Source organism: Coenobita brevimanus, chromosome 50 (genome assembly GCF_032717465.1).
Source record: "Coenobita brevimanus isolate Jiangsu-jjx chromosome 50, ASM3271746v2, whole genome shotgun sequence".
In the NCBI taxonomy this organism is placed as follows: Eukaryota; Metazoa; Arthropoda; class Malacostraca; order Decapoda; family Coenobitidae; genus Coenobita; species Coenobita brevimanus.
The window spans coordinates 51,343,144-51,365,354 of record NC_137003.1 but is presented as its reverse complement, the minus strand read 5'-3'; the positions used below and the strand labels follow the sequence as shown (position 1 = coordinate 51,365,354).

General features: G+C 42.9%; 1 protein-coding gene across 1 annotated transcript in view; it reads left to right on the top strand.

Annotated features, from left to right (window-relative positions):
- LOC145399794 (dipeptidase 1-like) overlaps window positions 1-22,211 on the top strand; it is a 406,473-nt gene that overhangs the window by 337,363 nt on the left and 46,899 nt on the right. The window contains exon 10 of the mRNA XM_080272342.1: window positions 19,686-19,862. Within this exon, the coding sequence (XP_080128468.1) occupies window positions 19,686-19,862 (177 nt within the window). The remainder of the gene's footprint in view (window positions 1-19,685; window positions 19,863-22,211) is intronic.

Below are 22,211 nucleotides of genomic sequence, written 5' to 3'. Positions count from 1 at the left end.
TAGCAGCGAGGAGGTTAATGAAGGCTGTACTTCCCCTTCCAGTTCCTCAAGTCTCTCCAAACCTAAATAAAATCGTCTGAAAATGGCAAAGTTAAAGCACAAAATACAGGGCGGGATCCAGCATTGTGGAAGGGGGTGGGCGTAATTTGTTGCAGAATTACAACAAATCTGAATTAATACCGACTCACTAGCAAATTCATCAGATTTTATTACCAGACGCCTCATTTCACTGGTATGATTCAATAATATTTATGTACGGAATTTATTGCCACATATTTTGGTAAATAACATTGTTCTTTTATTATAATCACTGGTCTGCCAACAATGGGGGGGGGGGGCTTCTCTACCCCCGAATTTGTGCCTGAAATACGTCATTGATGTGCAGAGGTTCACATCGATGCCGTAAATGCTGAGATGTAGGCGACGACTCCATTATCACCTGTCACACCAATATCGAAATTAAGGCTGGTGAAGCTATATTGTTTTTTTTTTTTTTTCAATGTTTTAACTCTGAACTGCCTACTATACATTATATTTCGGATAACGTTTGGCTGCTGTATTAGTCTCAAGAAAACGTAAGGTACCAGAAAAAAAATATTACGATTATCCTTTTCGGGTCTGATACATACTGTACAGCATTTTATTATTATCCACCTTACGACAGATTATGATATGTACAGTCAAAGAAACAACAATCTTCTCTGTTATGTCTGAAAAAAAATATACAACTGGCGAAATTCAATGAAAAACTCCATATCTACTGCTGGGTGTTTCAGATAGTTCGATTTTTTCACCATGTATTCGTCAGACATTGGGAAGATGCTTGCGTCTCTGTACCTCCTTAAATCTTATCTTGAGCACAGGGCCAGTTGTGATCTGGCTATGGTCATTTAGCATTCAATAATTCCTCCCTGTCTCTCTCTCTGTCTGTCATTGTCTCTGTCTCTGTCTCTCTGTCTCTCTCTGGTTCACCCTCATTACCCCTCATTATGCCTCCTACAACAAATTTACGGCTGCAATAAAGCCCGTGCCGCCTCTGCTCTCACCCTCCAGTGGCCGCGGCGGGGAAATCACCGGTAATCACACACTTCACAAACTTCCCGTCGCCCTGCCTTTCACCTCGCCCGCTCAACCTTGCCTCGGGGCCCGCCAAACTTTTCTTCGCATTATGCATTATGAAGAAACTTGTCCTTAAGACCTCCATGATTGCTCGGAATCAAACTCACTTTTTTTTTTCCCCTCTCTCTTGTTCCTATCCCGCTTTTTGGCGGCTGAGTTTTGAGGTGTTGCTGGGAGAGGAAACTGATGGCGGGAAATATGATGTGGTGTTATCTAGAGATGCGTGTCTTTTTTCTTTTTTTCCGTTCTTGCTAGCCCGACCGTAATTTAGGACGGAGTATAGGTCATAGGGGGATGAGGTGAAATGGTGTATAAGTGAGGGCGGTGTGCGTTGGGGGAAGGATTGCCTGTTGACGGAGGAGTGAGTGACGTGGAGGCTATTCGTTTATGGTGACCATTTCCCTGATTAAGGCGTCTGATTGGATGGATGGATGGATGGGTAGATAGATAGATAGATGGATAGATAGATAGATAGATACTTATGATAGATAGGTAGATAGATAAAAATAGATACTTATGATGGACAGATAGATAAAAAGACACACAGACAGAGAGTGCTGTATTAATTCTTTCAGACCGAGGAGGACTCATTATTTCCTTGTTAACTTGAGGGATATTTATGCTGGGAGAACTTCACAGGGTGTACTGTGCTCTTGAGGTGCACGCCGTTTGTACTGAATTTTAACAAGAACAGAAGGAATTTACGGCGGGAAAGGTGGCGTGGTGAGGAAGTTTAGTCCCTTCAGCTCGGGGACGTCATCTTATTTCCTCTTTCCTTACACCAGGTCACGTTAAGAGAGAAAATCTGCAAAGTGAGGCTGCACTAAGTTTAAACAAAATGGTGTGGCAGCAGCAAGAATAAATAACAGAAATACGTCATCGTACTGAAGCGGTTGTCCTTCACAACGAGAACGTCTTTACAATCAGATCGTGTGGCAGTAGTGAGAACAATATACAAAAGGGGTACTCGAGCTAAAGGTTAACTCGAAGATCGCAAGGGGAAGGAAAAAACCCGCACAGTTTTTGACCTCATTATTGGTTCACATGGTGGGAAATAAAAGAAGTTTGACCTTTCCACCGCGCTGCCGACAGCGATATGTAAAGTGGAATGTAGCCTGAATATTTCCTGTTCTCATGGATTTTTAACAACGGTGGCTGGTCTACTCCTTCACGTATTGGGTTTTAGCAAGTCTGGGCTCCTAGGACTCACTCTCAATTGAATTAAATTATCCACAGTTTATTGGGAAGGAGTACTAGAGTCACCCCGACCATGACAGGGTTAATGATACCAGTATTAATATTTTCAGGTTAGTACAACTTACCCTCAGCTGAATAATTCCTTCTAACCCCATAAAGGGGTTAATAATATGGCCGTTACCCTCTACAGTTCGTTCAGCAGATATACAGATGGCGATATCACAGTTTACGTCTTAACAATAACGGAGAGATAAAGCAACAGTGTGATAAGAAGATACACTACATAGAAAGGTACTTCGTGGACAGGTGGCAGAATGTTAATACTGGCTGCGATGACAGGATAGGCCTGATGATGATGATGATGATGATAATGATGATGATGATGATGATGATGTGGGGATGTCTAGGATGATAATAATAATGCCTCTGACTCTGCTGATAATGAATAATTGTTAAATGTATCAGCATAAGTTAAGAGTCTAGCGTTCACCTGGTTTCGGGTTCCTAATGAGGGTGACGGCCAGGTAGAATTGCAGCACCAACCATATGGGAGAGGGGAAGGAAGAGCGGGAGGAGGGGTGGGGAAAATGGTGGGGAGGTGGAGAGAGGAGGAGAGGGATGAGAGTGGGAGAGAAGATGGAGAGAGGAAGATTAGGAGAAGGGGAAAGGGAGGAGAGGGAGAGGGAGGAAGGAGAAGGTGGTTACTGAGGAGGAGGAGGAGGAGGAGGAAGGGGAGGAGGAGGAGGAGGAAGGAGATAGATGGAGAGACAGGGGGTTAAGTGAGGAGGGGATGGAAGGGGAGGGGGGAGGTTAAGGAAGACTTTGTGCTGGTCTGGATATCGGGTCAGGGCCTAATGAACCCGTGGTAAAACTGAGCTTCCTTAGCGCCGATAATGAACCCGTAATGGGTGCACGCCACACTATTGGACGGTTAATGGTGGGCAGAGGGGTTCAAGTAATTTGATACTTTTAGGCCCGAATTCAGGTCGACGGTTGAAACCTCGGGCAAACCAAGGATTAGGGATTACTCGACCCTGGATTATAGCGTAAGGTTTAGTAATATTCAAGTCGCTGGATTATATCACAGATAATCCGAGGTTGAGTAATCTGAGACCTAAGCCTCAGATTGATGCACGCATTCAAACACGGTAACCACAGCTAATCTGCATATAAATTATCTGATCTACAACTGCTATTGCTTTTTTTACAAACCAAAATTTCTGATATAATATTATATATCCCGCCAATCCACCCCTTCGAGGCGGTTCAAACTGCGGATTGACTAAACCTTGAATTAAACGCCCCAGTAGCTTAAAACTCCCTGCTGAATATCTGTGACAAAACCAGGGATCGGGTTCAAAATCGAGGCTTGAATTTGGGCCTTACCGATTATGCATGAGTCTGGCAGTCCAACTTGCAAATGGAAGAACTAAAGTTGAATTCTCAGGACGGTCAGATTCATCGACAGTTAGGGTAATATTCTGTGAAAATGCTGACATTACAGTATGCTTGTCTGCCTCAGTGACCTACGTGTAGTCGATGAACATAACCTAACACCTCTTCCCGCTCTGTGTATGAGAGACCCATTGTCTTAGAGTTTGGTGCAGTCCATCAGATGCAGTTATTATGAACCCCTTCACTTCAACGTCACCTTTAGCTACTCAGGCTACTGTTATACGATTTTAGCCTACTTAAGTGACTCATTATACTGATGGGTTAAGGGGGAAAAGAAGTGGCTGCTGGTTGAAAAGAAGGGAGTCTAAGAGGAAACGGGAAGAAAAGGATAAGGAGGAAAGGTGGAGAAAGGAACGAGAGAGGAGGAAAGAGGGAGGAATGGAAGAGACGAATTGGGAAGGAGGGGAGGAGGAGGAAAGGCGGACGAAGGGAGAAGGGGAAAAGAAAGAGTGAGGGGATGGAAGAGGGGAAGGGGAGGAAGAGAAAATTGGAAGAAAGGAGGGGCGTAGGGCTTAGAAAAGCAGGAGAAAGGAAGGAGGACGTACGAAAGAAAGAATGGGAGGAAGAGGAAACGGGAAGTAGAAGAGAGGAACGAGTGGAGAAAAGGAAGGAGAAGAAGGATGAGTGGCAGGAGAAGGACGAGGGGAGGAGTGGAACGAAGAGTGGAGGGAAATGAAGTGATGGTTATAAGGAGGTACTTTAATATTTATTCTGTGCCATTGGATATGGATCATATAGTCCACTCTCTCTCTCTCTCTCTCTCTCTCTCTCTCTCCCTCTTGCAATCCCATTTGCATCTTTCCCTTCATCTCACATTTCACAATTCTCCTACTTAGCTCCTCGCTCTCACGTCTCTCTTCCTTCCTACCTGTTCTTCCCTCTCTCCATCTTGTTATTCCAGCCCCATTTGTCCTTTACATATCTCTTTCCCTCTCCCCTGCAACCTCCATCTCATTTCCCTCCTTCCCTCACCCTAAATTCCCTTCCATTCCTCTCACATCTTTCATTTCCTGCTTTCCATCTCTCTACCCCTATTCCCTCCCTCTCCCTTTTACTTGCTGATAACCTTTCCTTATCCCTATTCCCCTTGCCTGTCCCCTCGCATCTCCCTGCTTTGCCCCGTATAAATCTTTCTCCTCATCCTCACCCACTCCTCATTCAACATCTATCACCTCCTCTCATTATACTTACTCGTCTCCCTTCCCCTTATATCCGTCTCCCTTTCTCACTTCAGCCTCTTTCTCTCCCTGTTCTGCACTCTTCGCATCCTTCATTTCATCCGTCATACCCATCATCCCTTCCGATCTCTCCCTCTTCCGTCACCTTTCCCTTACCGCGCCTTTTATCTTTCTCCCTCTTTTCTCTTCCTCTCCCCTTCATCCCTTCCTCCCCCTGCTCCTGCTCCCCCATCCTTCCTCAGGTTACCTCTCTATGTCATCAGATCTCTTAATTGATTTTTGGTCAGCAGCTGCTAAGAAATTCCAGCTTAATTGGGATATAATTAAGCTGATTAGAAGGAAGGTTTAGTGAGCGCCATTGATCCCCTGACTCCTAGATGTTTTTATTTCTTATTTCCGTCAGACTACTCAGCCAAGGAGGCGTTTTTCGTACTGGAGGGGAAGATGCAGTTAGAGAATGGTATTAGTGACCGTCCTAGATCCCTTTACCTTGATGACATATTATAGGCTTGATCCTTACTACTCTGAGATGTCTGAATATTAATCCCTTCAATCCAGCGACGTACTCTTCATTTTAATCAACCAGGCATACGATGATTTTAATCAGGGAGTCCGTCCAGTTCGAACAATTTATCCTAAGGTGAATATAAATCGGCAGGTGATAACAAAAATAAAACAGGAAGCCCCTCGAGATTGCAACACCTGAGACTCTGACCTGAGACTAACAGCTACCCAAATCGAGTTACTTCGTCTTTTTCTTACCTTCAGACTTTGCATACTATCTGAGCTGATCTGCCCTATGACCCTGACCTCTGACCCTCCCCTGTGACCCAGACCTTTGACTCTGTTCTAAAAATCAAATTCTTTTGTTTTCCCTTGTCTTTTCCTCTTATCAATAGTTTGGTCTAAATCAGATAAAAACTGGTTATGTTGCCCTTGCCATGTAACCTTCACCTCTGATTTACTCTTCTGTAAAACTGGCCTACCTCTTAGCTGATCCTCAACCCTTCCACCAGGCTTGGTACACATAAGATCAAAACCGTTTTAGTTCCTTTGCTCACACACAGACACACGCGTCGAACTTTGACCCTCCCCTTTGACCTTAACCTTTGGCTAATGATTTCAAAATTGTCTTCTTTCTTGTACTTACTCTCAACCTGCCTCTTAAGCTTGGTTTGGAAAAAAAAAAAAAAAAAAAAAAAAAAAAAAAGGCTAACGCTGACCTTGCTGGCCAAACTCTGACATGAACCTGTGATCCTGACGTTTGACCTCTCGTTAAAAAAAAAAAAAAAAAGTACATTCCGTGACTGACCCTCAAACCTTCCACAAAATTTGGTTAAAATCGGATAAAATTTATTTTAGTTATATTATTTACACACACACACACACACACACACACACACACACACACACACACACGTGTCCAGCAACATAACACCCTCTCTCGCTTCGTGAGCTCGTGTGTGATAATATATATATATATATATATATATATATATATATATATATATATATATATATATATATATATATATATATATATATATATATATATATATATATATATATATATATCTGCGTCATCAGATTCAAAGGTTTAGACTAAGGAGAGACTTTTCGAACTGCGAGGATTGTATAGAGTTTTCATTAATCCCTTATGTACGAGGGACCTTTCCAAAGTTAAATAAAATTGTCTGGATGTAGCAAGAATGAAATAAGATTGACGTCGTGGTAATGGGGCTGTTTATTGATATCAAGAGTCGTGAGAGAGAGAGAGAGAGAGAGAGAGAGAGAGAGAGAGAGAGAGAGAGAAAGTCGCGGTGCGTCTGCATAATAAATCTTTTATCTAGCCTACTCTTTCATTTTTATAAACGCTCTTGTGAAATATTTATAGTGTAATACCAGTTGATTTTACTCAACCAAGAGAAATGTATGCGGTCAAAGGGAGAAAACATACTGTAATTAGCAAAACATTTAATATAATCCTCAAAAAGAATGAATGAATGTACTGTCGCAGCCGGCCCGCACACGCCTGGCAAAAATAATTTACACTATTAATATTTTCCCCAGGGCAAAACAGACAACGACATATTAATCCTTGTCTGGCCACCCTATTTTTTTCGGCAAGGATGTCATGAGCAGGCTGGGGACAAGAGAGAGAGGAAAAATACAAGGCATGTGAGAAAAAAAAAAACTTTGCTGAAAAAATGGTAAATGTTTATAATCATGGTCACTGAAGTAATTATCCTGGAGTTAAGGGGAGAAAAAATTACTTAGACACATGCTTTCTGGGTGTCGTGTAGGGCCATCAACCCCCTTCAATAGTAGTAGTGGCAGTAGTAGCATCCCCAGGCTCATATGAACGTAACCCTGTGAACTACAGGCGGAAGCTACCCTTCTCCTGCAGCTCACCGCAGTCTACCAATTTTAGTTTGTTTCATTGGTCTACAACTCTGCTAAAGAAATGCTTTGCTTCATCTGACTGGAAATACTGGCCAACGAGTTTATAACCATTACCACTCGTGTTATTCTACTGGTTGGTTGTGGTGTACTACTTAATGACTGTAACACCGCCAGACCCCCAGTATATATAAATTAGATGACCTCGTAGTCTAAGCCTTGACGAGTTAAAAGGATTTGGCTCTTCTAAATGTGCCTCGTAAAATTTATTCCTCAATCCACTTCATGGTTCGTTCATCAGTCGACACAGATTTGTTCCTTCATCTGGTACTAGAGTTGTAACGACAATGAGAAGGTCCAGCCACAAAAAACCTGAAAACTATGTCAGGTATACCCAAAAAAAAAAAAAAGAGGAATGACTGACAATGAAACACATCTCTTAAAAGGTTTTCCAAATGTCCACTTCCCGCTGGCCTGACAGTCCCGCGAATATCACATCAAAGTGGATAAAACCGTGATTCTCAGAGCTTTCCATTTTTTTTTTTTTTCCTCGCTGCGTCACTCATAAATGGCTAAATGGAGGGCCGGATCAACTTAACTGGCAGGGGGAGAGAACACAGGAACGCATTCTCGGTGGTTTAGTTATCATCATCGTCGTCGTCGTCATCGTCATCCCAAGCCTTGTTTCCGTAAATACACAGAATAAGATGGATTCAGAAACAAGAACAGATTAACAAAGAATAATGAAAAGAAAAAAGAAAAGGAAAGGAAAAGGAAAAAGGAAAAGATGATGATGACGAAAGGAAAAGATGATGACGAAGAAGATGAAGAAGAAGAAGAAACAGAGAGAGAGAGAGAGAGAGAGAGAGAGAGAGAGAGAGAGAGAGAGAGAACTAGCAGCAGACTCCCCAGTAAAACAGGACATCCTGGGCTCCACGCCACGGACCTAACGATCAAAGCACAAAAATGCGATTCATTATGGTCGTGAGTGGAGGGATAGAGACCAACCCTCCACCATCACGTAACTCCTCTCATGGTTGGGACAAGTCAAGAAATTAATATAGCTTGCGTCTGATGATATTGCTTGCTGGGAACCTAAGAGTGTTAATATTTGCATGATTAGCGCTCTCATGGTCGGAAGAAGTTTAGTATTTTGTGTCAGATCTCGCCAGACGGTTTTAGTCATCTGAACGTAAGTCATAGATACCTGAATGCTCAAGCTAATATCGTTAACCGTCTCATGGTAGGAACAACTCTAGCCTTCTATTCCAACTTACGCAAGATTACATTCAGCTGGGAGAAAGTAATAAGGATCTGAGAGAGTAAGACACGGCTGTATTTCCTAGCATGTGCATCTCCATACGTACCTACATCATCAGCGACTTCACATCAATATTCCTATGCATCTATTTACCATATATAGTAGATCAGATTTCTGGGGTTTATGAACGAATCTCTCTCTCTCTCTCTCTCTCTCTCTCTCTCTCTCTCCTTCCAGCTTTTAATCCTATCTACATATTCATATCTCGCCTAATGCCAGATCGAGTCAGCTTATCCTGGCTGCCGGTACGATAATCTCAGTTTAGCATAACCCAACCAGTACCAGAGACTCTCTCCAAGCCCTCCAGACAAAGTACTTTATTTCTGGCTTATTCTGTCTGTCTTCGCAGGGTTTTGTTCAGCTTAGGAGAGACTTTTCGAGGTGGCGGGGTAAGATACAGCCTTCGACAACTCCTTCCCTATTAGTGGTTTTCCCTCAGATGAATGAAATCGTCAAGCGTAACTAATAATAAGCTGTAAAACACGTCATCAAAAGGAAGACATGCCGGAAAAAAAAAAAAAAAAAAGTCCGAGAGTAGCAGAAACGAAAAAAAAAAAAAAAAAGGCTGGTCAGAGTACTAAAGAGTGTAATGGAGATGATTTTAGCACTCTGTATTCAGAAAGGTCCCCCCTCAAAAAATAAATAAATAAATAAATAAATAAAATGAATAAAACCGTTCAGAGTTAGTAAGAATGAATGATAAAGTGGGTGTCTTGAACTCTTCCAGCCGTCCCAAGACCCGCTTCTGAACCACTCTTTGCTCTGGGGCAAGTGCTTTACGGCCCACTTATCAAAATGAGAGTCGTCTCCGAACAACTACCACCGCCACCATCATCATCACAGCTACCATCAACACCACCACCACTACCACAGCTACCACTACCACCACCCTCACGGCTACCACCACCACCATCTTCATCACAGCAACCACCACCACTATAACAGCTACACCACCATCATCACAGCTACCATTACCACCACCACAGCTACCACCACTACCATCCTCATCACAGCTACCACCATTACTACATCAGCTACCATCATTTTCCGCGGAGTTAAATCGTCTGTTCGTAGCATCAATGAAGCAATAGGCGTCGGACTGTAGACTCTCTCTCTCTCTCTCTCTCTCTCTCTCTCCTTATTCACAGCCTCTGAATTACTTATCACCACACGTCCATGATGGCCGAACCTAAGGACCGAACTTAATGTGACTAAAATGCCCTCCCAGTGTTATCGTAATGGAATCTATCCTTTACGTTTATTTTTTTAAGCACTGACCCCTCTCCTCCTGCCAGTTTAGTTATATATCTTTCCAACTATCTTTATGTACTGGTTTGATATCAATTCATATACCGTAACTGCCTCTCTGTCTAGCTTTCTATTCGTCTGTTTATTTGTCTGTCTATCTGTCTGACTATCTATCCTTCCCACTACTCAGAACACTACCCGAACCACCCTCATCACCGTCATTTTTTTTTCCCCCCCAGCTCTAAACACAACGTCAAAATGCCCGTTCCTGAGGTTACATTAACCACCTATGACACACCACCAATTAGTTCATCTACTGTAGGCCTCACACGTCACCCCGGCACCTTGACATATACCATCAGCTCTGGTGTGGGTCGCTGGTGTTACATTCAGATATGGTGTCATGGTCCTTTTCTCTATGGTCTACCATACCAGCCTCACTATAATACCAGCCTGAGAGAGAGAGAGAGAGAGAGAGAGAGAGGTCCCACCAATTACAGGGATTAACGAAGTGATGGGTGAGACGGATCCCGCACAGAATGGATGGTGACTCAGAAATTATGGTCATGGGGGTATGGCAGTCGTGAATGGGGGTAATATTGGGAATGGGGCTATGATGAGGGGTATTGGGAGGAATATGGAAACGAAAAAATGAAGGTAATGGCAGTTGCGAATGGGGAAGATAATGGAAGTATGTAATGGAAGGATTGAGAAGCTATGGTAATGTGAATATGGTAGTAATAAATGGGGTAATAATGATAATGGAATATGGAAGGAGGATGGGGTATTTAGCGACTGTCTATGGCATGGCAGGGAATTGAGGAGTGATGGTTATGGGAGCACGGTAGAGGTGAATGGTAGTACATAGGGGTAGTAATGGGGTAATGGAAGGAAGAAGGGGTGTATGGGGGCTGAAACGCTATGGTTATGGGAGTATGGTATCAGTGAATGGGGCAGCGAAAAGAAGTGATAATGATAATGGATGTGCGATGGTAGTGCATGGTGGAAAATAATGATGGGGGGACGGGGTGATGGGGGTGAAGGCGAGGAAGAAGGGGACTAAGAAGTATGGTAATGAGAGTATGGTAGAAATGAATGGGTTGGTTAATCGTCTAGCAGCATTAGCCTCTTCACTAGTATGGTGTATTACTGATATTACTGTTGCCTCCTAACATTTTTTTTTTTTTTCCATCAAAAAGACAGGCATTAGGTAGTGGAGGGATCAGTGGAGGCAGTTTTTAACCCAGCTGTAAATGAGCTTAAGTAAACTGTTTAGAAACAGTATGACTAAAAAAAAAAAAAAAATGGCTCAATGAAATACCCCTTTTTAAATTCTTTCTATCTTCAAATTACCTTATTTAGCTCAGGAAAATATTATTTTAAATTGTAGTTTATTTTTTGTAATGTGTCCGACTCTGGGCAAAGGCTTCAGGGCCTATCCCAAGGCCCAGTAGTCCTCCTACACACCTCCACACGTCACCACTTCGGCGATAACACCCACCGTCCATATCGTATACATGCTATGGCTGTATCATACAGGACTGGTGTACTAGTATTAGCGGGGGGATTTTTACAACATGTCGGCGGGTCTTCTGGTAGATCAGTTAGATATTGCCTTCAATAACCCATTCACTAATACAGGTGTGTCTTCAACTTTAAAAAAAAAAAGTGTTGGTAGCATGAATCAAATGAAAATAACGTCATATGACACTTCATTTAAGATCTAAATTAAAATAATATTAATAAAGAGGCTAATGGTGGCAATACTCAACATTTTCATTCATTATGACCCTCCAAAGCTGAATAAAGACTGTCAGTTGTAAGAAGAAACTAAAATGCACCATCGCACCAGAGGGGATAATGGAATTTGCCTACCTTTACTTTTACCTTTTAACTCTACGTCGGAAGGTCTCCCCTGAGCTAAATAAAAGAATTAGTCGGTGGCAAGACCTAAACAGACAAAAGAAACGTCATACGGGTCAATGGAGATGGCTTAATTAACTCCCCTCATTTCGAGACGTCTCCCCTGAGCTGAATACAAACGCAGGAAAGAAGAGAGAACAAAACACAAGACGATATTTTACTAAGATGCAAGTGACCTATGAACACAATAAATAATAGATAAACAAATAAATAAATATATAATGGAAAATAAAATAAATAAAGTAGGTTGATAAGTAAAGCATTAGAAGACGAAGAGGAGTACTTGGGAAATGAGAGGGAATGGACCAGAACACGAAATAAGACAAGAAAAAAAAAATGGATAAGGCATAAGGACAAAATGAGAAAAACACAAAACGAAGGAAGTGAAGAAGTGATACAAAAGAAATTAGACGGACGAGAAGAATAAGTGGAAAAGAGATAGGAAAACTTAGGCAGGACGAGAAGAGCACGTGAAGAAAGGCAGGAAAAATGAGGATAATAGAGATGGAAATAGGACAATAAAGACGGGGGAAGGAGGAGGGAACAGGGGTTGAAAGCGAAGATAGTTTTTAATGGAAGAAGTTGAGGGGAAAAAATAATGGGAAGGGACAAAGTTTGGACATGATGAAGAGTGAGGAAAAAACAAGGGGGGGGGGGAAGAAAACGAGAGAGAGAGAGAGAGAGAGAGAGAGAGAGAGAGAGAGAGAGAGAGAGAGAGAGAGAGAGAGAGAGAGAGAGAGAGAGAGAGAGAGAGAGTACAGAATTAAATTCGCATTATGGGTACGGAGCAAAACAAAAAGGACTGATGAAGGAAGAAAGATGGGAAAAGATGAAGAAGATGGGAAAAGGAAGTAAAGAAAATGGGAATGATGATGATGATGATGATGATGATGATGATGATGATGATGATGATGATGATGAGGAGGAGGAGGAGGAGGAGGAGAAATAACAGGAGTCGAGAGAAGGAAAATTAGATTATGAACAAAGGATGTAAGAAAAAGAAGAAGGGGAATCGCCCTCAAAATTGTGTACCGTAAGGCGATTTAACAATGCTCATTAGAAGTTTAGAATATTAAGGAAATATTCTAATAAAATCTATCATAATTAACGTTTTGGCCAAGAATAAAGAAATCCGTAGTTTGGTGTAGCTTGTGACGGACTATTTATCTCGCAGACTTTCACAGTAGCTAAATGATTCACTGTTTTAACTTGAAGATATTTTCATTTCATTCTCGGTTGCTGCCTGATGTATTTAACTCAAGATCGATATGTTTTGGTCAGAGGTTCAGAGAATACTACTGCCAGCCTCTTCACAATGAGAGGTCTTTATAAGCTTAAAAAAAAAAAAAAGGTAGAAATGCTATATAGAAAGGAAACATTGTCATTGTGGTGAAGGGGTAAAAGTAAGGTCGCAAGCCATCTACTTCATATAATTCAATACCAAACCACATCTTTCTTGGGAGACCTGGAACCGAATTTATAAACTCTCCTAAGCTTAGGCAGATTATAAAACTTCTTGTATATTCGTTTGCCTCAATCATACACCTTCCAAACACGTCTCGGTGAAATATGAGTGAATATTGGAATGATAAAAAAAAAAAAGAACATCTGCAAAAACAAACGCTGGTACGGAGAATTAATCGTCTTGTAAATTAGTTAAGATCCTTATGAAAATTACCCCTGTTACTTTAGTGAGAAACGAGGGAGAGAAGAGGAGGGTGGAGTGGAGTTACTAGGAGATGTAAGGAGTTCAACTATCCTCCTCGTGCATCTCTCGTCATCTTAAATCAATACGCCGGAACCACTAACCTTGCCTCGGTGTATTATATGATCGTAGCGCGCGCGCACGCACGCACGCACGCACGCGCACGCACGCACGCACGCACGCGCACGCACGCACACACACACACACACACACACACACACACACACACACACACACACACACACAAGTGAAGATCAAAATTCGGCCAAACTTCTTTCCTCAAGAAATCTAGGAATCACTTTATACTCACTCTAGCTCCCCTTCCCCCCCCCCCAGGTGTAGCCACGCTGTGGGATAAGCAGGAGGGGGATGGGGAAGGGAAGGGAGTGCATGGGGAAGAGGAGGGAACGAAAGGGGAGGGGGCTCATGGAGATAAGGGGAGAGGAAGGAGGAGGCCATTGTATGGAGAAGAGGGAAAGAAGAGGAAGCGGAAACTATGGGACAGGGGAAGGGAGTTCATGGATAAGAGGGAGGTGGGAAGGGGACATGGTTAGGGATGGGAAATGGAGGAGGGAAGCAGAGGATAGGGAAGGAGGGATTAGGGAGGGATGAATGGGGAGAGAGATGTGTATAGGGAAGGGAGGAAAGGGCAGGTGATGGGGAAATAGAATGAGTGGAGGAGGAACGGGGCGGGAGGTGAGTCAATAGGTGAGAGGGGAGGGGGATGGGCGAGGATGAAAAGGGTTTAAAGGAGGGGTGGATATGGAAGTGGGGAAGGATGAAGGTGAAGTGGGCAGGGGCAGGATATAGGAAGTGGGTGCAGATACTGGCGGACGAGGAGGGAAGGGGAGATGGGAGAAGGATGAACGGGGGAGAGGGGCATACACTGGGCAGGAGGGAAGGAAGGGTGAGGGAGGCAAGAAACGAGGAAGGAGGGAAGAGGGAAGGATACGCCGATGGATGATGACGAAGGGCCATCAAGGAAAGGCGGAAGAAGAATAAACAAGGAGGGAAGGAAGGAGACATACACAACAACGAGATATGACAAAGGCGTCAGGCGAGGAGAAAATGGCGAGAAAATGTAAATTGAGAGAGAGAGAGAGAGAGAGAGAGAGAGAGAGAGAGAGAGAGAGAGGAGTTAAGTGTTCGGAAGGCAAGAAAATATACACAATAGAATCATGGTGAAAGAAAAAAACTGCAAAAAGAATGGAGACTTTTTAGGGAAACTTTTCTATTTTTCTTGTTTTGTGCGTCCAGGAAAACACCTCTTCCAACTTTTTCATCCGGACTTTGATCTCACGCTTTCGCCTTCTTGCGTCCCTGTCTCCTCTCATAAAATGAAAACATGCATTAACTCCTTCAGACCGACTACGCCGTTTTTTTTTTCCATTCTCTTACATGAAAAATTTCGAATTGGAGAAGTGCACTTTTTTTTTAACGATGCCAAAAACGAGATTATTTTAGTCAAATCTATTTATTTATACAGACTGTACCTGTGCATGGAAGTTTATAAAATATCTCACCAATGCCTGATTCGCTATGGAGGGAACGTGGTAATGACAGTGTGGGGCGGCTGGAAAAAGTAAGATGATTTTGGTGCAGATTAATAAATGGTCTGGGTCATGGGTCAAGGTCAAACTTCTGGCCCAGCATCGATGTACTCACTCCACGATGAAACCTTTCGTCTGACGTTATGTGGATCAGAATACAAGAGTTGACCTGACCACGAGAGGGTTAATGGTGCTACTATTAACATTCTTGGTTTCTTAGACTTTCTCTCAGCTACATAAAATCGTCTGGCTTTAGCTGGAATAGAATACTGGAGCTGTCCCGACCGTGAGAGGGTTAATTGTAACATGTGGAGGTGGTGGCCGAGTCGGTAGAAAATTTCTCTGTTATTTCAGTGTACGTGGGTTCGAATCCTGACTTGAGAAGGGAACAGTTTAAGTATTTTAATTTGGTTAATGCATGCTTACAAATCTAGCATAAGACCCACCGATATGTCGCAAAAACACTTCCATTAATACCCATACATCAGTCCTGTATGAGAAAGCCCTATCACGTATTCAATATGGACAGTGGGTGTTTGTGCCAAAGTGGTGACATATGAAGGTGTATGGTACGTAGGAGGACTATTAGGCCTCAGGGAACGGACAGTTAAATCCTATGCCAAGAGTCGTATAGGCCTATGTAAAAATTAGTATTCACATTCAGAAGTTCCTGTGACTGGCTCTCGGTAAAATATAATCGTTTGGCGTTGGCTCAAATAGAATACGATGCGAGTCACGGCCTAGAGAGAGAGATAGATAGATAGATAGAGAGAGAGAGAGAGAGAGAGAGAGAGAGAGAGAGAGAGGCATTAGATATGGGGAGGGGATAAGGAGGGGGGAGGGGGGAAAGAGGAGGGAAATGCATTAGGACCGAAGAATGGGAGGGGAAGAAGTGAGACAGGGGGGAGGAAAGAGGGAAAAGGGAGGACAGAGGGAGGGAGAGGAGAGAAGGAGGAGGGAGGAAAGAGGGAGGGAAAAGGGAAGCCAAGGAGGAAGAGGGACAGGGAAAGACATGAGGGGAAGGGAAATGAGAGGGACGTGGATAAGGGAAGGAGGAAGAGGATGAGTCTAGGGGAAGGGGAGGGGAGGAGAAGGGGGAGGAGCAGGCATAAGGGAGAGGGAGGAATGTTAGAGTGAGCGAGGGGAGGGGAAAGGGGAAGGCATGGCCGAGAAGAGAATAAGACAAGGCATGTGAGAGGGAAGGAATATGAGGCTGAAGATGGGGGATGGGAAGGGAATGACGGAAGAGAAGGCAAGAGAAGGTGGAGGGAGTCAGAGAGGGGAAGGGGAGAGGAATGCATGAGAGGAGGAGTATTATAGTGAAGAAGGGAGGAGGGGGCAGGGGAAGGCATGAAAGGAAGTGAGTGAGTCTGAGTGGGGCACAAGCCATTCACCCACGCTGCGTCTAAACTTAGCTTTCTCGGGGATATATTCATTTTTTGGAAGTTACGAATTCCAGGATAAGTAAAGCTAAGTTCCGCGATGTTCAAGTCTTCCTTTAGCGAAACACAAAACTAAATACAAACACGAGAAGTAAAAACTAATAAAAAAAAGGATTAATGCAAATAAATGTGAGTTGTAACCCCAGTCTCCTCCGAAGGTGAACCTGGTGGGGTGCAGAAAGAAGTTGCCCTCCTCCTCCAGCCCATCCTCCTCCTTGTGAGAGATGGGTAGGGAAATGAGAAACCTTTGTATTACCGGGTAGTGGAACCCGTCTGTAATATCGATGCCACCAAGTGAGGGCGACCTCTATAGCATCGCACATAAAAGTAAATAATATAAATAATACGACAGTCCACAATTGTGTGAATAAAATGCAAGTAGTAGTAGTAGAGGTACTAGTAGTATTAGTAGTTTAGTATTAGTGTTAGTAGTAGTAGTAGTTGTAGTACACAAATCAAGAGTCAGTGCAGTGGAGATGAGTTTCTAAGAACCAACTGGAGTTAGGCGAAGAGAGAGGCAGACAAATGACGAAGTGACGAAGCATTGTGGTGTTGGTGTAGGTGTGCCAGAAAACATTGGGGAAAATACTCTGAGATATTTTGCCCAAGTGGAAAGGATGGAGAATGAGAGACTGACAAGGAATGTGGATGTGAGTGTGGTGGAGTGGGAAAGGGGATGGGGAGGGGAAGACCGAGGATGAGATGAAATAGGATGAAGGGGTATTTGAGAGACGGGGATATGAGTCAGGTGGCAGAGGACAGGGTGACGTGTAGGCAGTTTATCTATCGTCACCCCTTACAGCATGAAGGCGTCTGGCGATAGATAGGTAGATAAAAAAATTGGTACTGCCCTGCCACCTTAACTTGATCCGTTGTTACCGAAATGGCGTCACTTCACCCATACCTGAATCTCAACCTTTCCAAACTTCCAAACAGTTTCATTACCATCTGAGCAGAATAGAGCTAACCTTGCCCTGTTGCCTTGACCTCTGACCTATTATTCCGGTTCACTTACTCCTTGGGTGACCCTCAGCCTTTCCAGTGAGTTAGGGTCAAATCGAATAAAAATGGTTATACTATTCCCACACCAACAGACAAACACACGCGTACTGAGTGAAGCAAGACACCTTCCGTGCTACCGCGTGAGTGGATGAAAATTAATTGCAGTAATAATTCATCAACACCTGAAGGTTTCCGCTCTAAGGATGGGGTGTGGAAGTAATAACAGTAAAAGTGTAGTAGTAGTAGTAGTGGTGGTAGCAATGGTTGTAGCAGTAGTAGTAGTAGTAGTAGTAGTAGTAGTAATAATAATAATAATAATAATAATAATAATAATAATAATGAATAATAATAATAATAATAATAACAATAATAGTGAGGGTCAAGATGAAAAAAACAAACCGAATATTTAAAAAACTCAAATACCCTCCAGACAACCCGGATGTTTGTGGATCCAAAATGGCGTCACTTTTCCACTGAGCCGACAACACTGATGGTGATGATGGGTGGCGTCTGGGGTTGCCATGGTGACGGGGAAGAGGTGTTTGTGGGAACCCATATACAAGCTGGATGGCTCTTGAAGGGAGGCGTGTGTTAAGCCCCCTCTGATAGACTATTTTTCTCTTTCTCTCTCTCTCTCTCTCTCTCTCTCTCTCTCTCCTCAGTTCCCTTTATATTATGAGAGAGACGAATGGATGCTTTTATTTCAATTTGTTTCACGGACCATTTCCGAGGTTGGGTGTCACTGCTCTCTCTCTCTCTCTCTCTCTCTCTCTCTCTCTCTCTCAGGTGTAGAACATCCGGGTAGTAACTTGTTCTATATTCCGTCCCCTCCTCACGTTTCTCTGCCTCCCGGAACTCTCCACAATGAACAACTGAACACTGAACACTCCAAAAAACAAACATCAAACACTGAACACCTTAAAACTAAACACCTGAAATCTGAAGACCCGAAATCTGAACACTCATACAGTACGCACCAAACACCCAAAAATGAACATCAAAACACTGTACACCAAAACTCTGAACACTTGAACCCCGATCACCTTGAACACTTAACACTCTCACACCCGACTATCGTACACCCGAATACTGAACACTGAACACTTCAAAGGCTACGGTCTTTGAAGATCTCTATCAGTAACATGAAATCCAATGTTCGGCTTTTGAGGTGTTTACGTTTTAGATATTACGACACACACACACACACACACACACACACACACACACACACACACACACACACACACACACACACACTCTCTCTCTCTCTCTCACACACACACACACATTTTCGGGCCGGGCAGACAGTTGAGCGTAGATTGTTTTGCATCCCTATTCACTCTGCAGTAGAAATAGGGACGTGGATATATATTTGACTGTTGCGACTCCAGTTCTACGGGATATTAAGACTCAGAAAAAATAAAATGTCTCCCTTCAATATAGGAACTACTCTAGGGCTTGTTTTTCTTTCTCCTTCTTTGATTTGGTGTGTTACTCTAAGTGTGACTGATCAAGGAAGGACGTAATCTTTGTGTGTGTGTGTGTGTGTGTGTGTGTGTGTGTGTGTGTGTGTGTGTGTGTGTGTGTGTGTGTGTGTGTGTGTGTGTGTGAGAGAGAGAGAGAGAGAGAGAGAGGAATCTTTGAGGTGACGCATCTTATGGTACGATATGCTTCCTTGCCAGTTTACGTAATTCAGAAACTCTTCACTCACTGACATTAAAAAGTTTAGGATCCTTATTCCGTAGTGAGTTATTTAAATTGACGGAAATTGTACCCACGTATTGAAGCCTCATTTCCCTACTAATTCTTTCATATCTCTCTCTCTTTCTTTCTCTCTCTCTCTCTCTCTCTCGTTGCAATCATTATTTTTTATATGTACGTGCATTTAATAGCTACAATTGGATTATTATTATTACAGGGCATCATCATTATTGTCATTACCATCCCTGTCTTTAGTTACCGGATCATCATCATCATCATCCCCAACATCATCGTCATTATTATCACTATCATTCTCATCACACCCTCGTCTCTCTTCCAGTTGTTAATGTCCATCAATCCATTAATAGTAGATACCATAATAATAATCATCATAATCATCATCATCATCATCATCATCAACAACACTGCTGGTCTATCCCTCAGACAGTGGTGCGTGAGATGAACCGCCTGGGTCTGCTGGTGGACCTGTCCCACGTGTCCCAGGCCACCATGAGGGCTGCCCTGAAGGTGTCCCGCGCACCCGTCATCTTCAGCCACTCCTCCGTCTACGCCATCTGCAAGAACCCCAGGAACGTGCCTGACGATATACTCAGACAGGTGGTGAGTGGAGTGGCACGAATGTTTACTCTCTCTCTCTCTCCCTCCCTCCCTCTCTCTCTCTCTCTCTAGTTGTCTGTCCTTTTCTTTGTCTGTCCGTCTGTCTCGCCTATTCTTTCTTCCTCATTCTTTGTCAATGTCCCTTCTCCTTGACTAGCTCCTAACCTCCTTCGCCTCCCTTTGTAAATGACTCGAAGTAGGTACAGTAGTATAATAATAAGCAGATACACTCTTTTCATGTTAACTTAGCCTTTCATTGCCATCTCTCCGTCTTGACTGCTGAGTTTAATAATATATGAGCACTAGAGTATGATGCTAATCCAGTATAAAATGCTATGGAATGGATGGAGTGCCGTAACGTTGTCAAAATCGGCCATCTCTCTCTCTCTCTCTCTCTCTGCACGGAACGTTACATAACAAAGTGCGTTTCATCTGGGCCACGCAATATTTATGGCCACCGTACTCCTGTTACCACTCTTGAGGTTTGTTCGGCAATACAACAGATCTTTTGGAACTAACGTATCTGCCTTTCTGCGCCTAAACTGAGTCTATTTTTCTTACGAGTATACTGAAGCTGTATAGAAGACGAAGTGACGGAAGACTATCGGTGTCTGTTAACCAAAGTCTCTGTTACGACGCATTTTATCACACACACACACACACACACACACACACACACACACACACACACACACACACCCTTCTTTCTCTTCCTCAACTCCTCTACCTTGATTTCTCACACGTTCATTTTCCCACTCAGCAGTTCAGTCCACATTCTTTACGCTTCCAGGGGACCGCTTCGGAGCTTCGAGCCTTAAAAATGAGTGATCTTCGCTTTGGGCCGGCTCTCGGAATTCCCCAGTTCTGAAATCGCATTAAAATCACGTTGCTTCATCAGATCCTGCAATTAAGGTCACGTCGTCGCCGTGGCAGGAATTTCATTCTGTATTGAAATTCCTTGATCTCTCCAGTGGTCCGGTGCTGCTCTCAGATATTAAATTCATACAAAGGCTATACTAATTAGGTCAAATATGTCAGGGAATAATAAGTGCTCGTATATATGCACTACGGTATTTAACAAGTCATACATGGATTTAGATTAACAACAGATTTATCGATGGCTGTGACGGTATTGATGACTAACAGTACGTGGAGAGTTGGGCCAGTAAGCATTCATCGTTTCACCCACACAGGCTTCCCAAGAAATATCGTACAATGTAAGTAGAGACGGCGACTCAGGATTTAATGCCTGTCGACTACACGATGTTCAGTAAGAAGGCAATCAGTTTCCGCTAAATCTCACTCTTCCCCTACACTATGACATGGCACAGTCGAATTTACATCCAGGTCCTCATTGATACTGCTGGCTGAATAGGAACTTTATCCAAGAGTCTGACCGGCGCGGCGTTTCCTCGAGGTCCACCAGTTGCGTGCTGGATACATCACTACACCACCGAATCCCTCGTATATAATGTGCTTAGACACTTCCTGTTTTTACTCCCAACCCTGAAGTAATCAATAATAATAATAATAGTAGTAGTAGTAGTAGTAGTAGTAGCAGTTTAGTAGTAACAGTAGATTTTGTAGAAGTAGTAGTAGTAGTAGTAATACTAGTAGTAGTAGTAGTAGTAGTAGCAGGAGTAGGAGTAGTAGTAGTAGTAGTAATGATGATAATAATAAAATAATAATAATAATAATAATAATAATAATAATAATAATAATTAGAATTTTGGAACTGCTGACACAATAATCAAAGAACTACACATTCCAGATGAAAATACTTTTGTTATCACTGCAGGCCTAATATTAAGGGACTTTTGGTATGACTCTAAATATTTTACGGATTGTGACCTGTGATCTTGAGATCGAGGTGAAGGGCATTCATGCTATGCAATTTATATGCACTCATGACCCACTACATTTCCTCAAAGCTTGGTCAAAATCGGCCAAATACTTTCCGCTTTAGCACTTTCAGGCATGAGGCGGCCATTTTGCTTTTCCTCAATATCTAAAGAAGTAATTATTGGATCTCGATATCAATACCCAGGTGCACTAGCATATGTTGACGACTGCATACTGGAATATTTGCAAAGCAATCGAAATTATAGTTTTTGCTGCGCAGAAGGGCAAAAACTGAAAAAAAAAAAAAAAAAAAACACACACACACAGATGGCGTCAGAAATGGGCTAGCGCTAGGAAAGAAAATTTGTGCCAAAAGAAGCCTGCAACCAAGATACACCACTCCTGAAAACTTGAAGTCTTTATCTCGAACGGTCTCGGAATGCCAGCCTTCTAGACCCCTCCCCCCAAAAAAAAGAAAAAGAGAATATCTACAATATCAATAAGAACTCC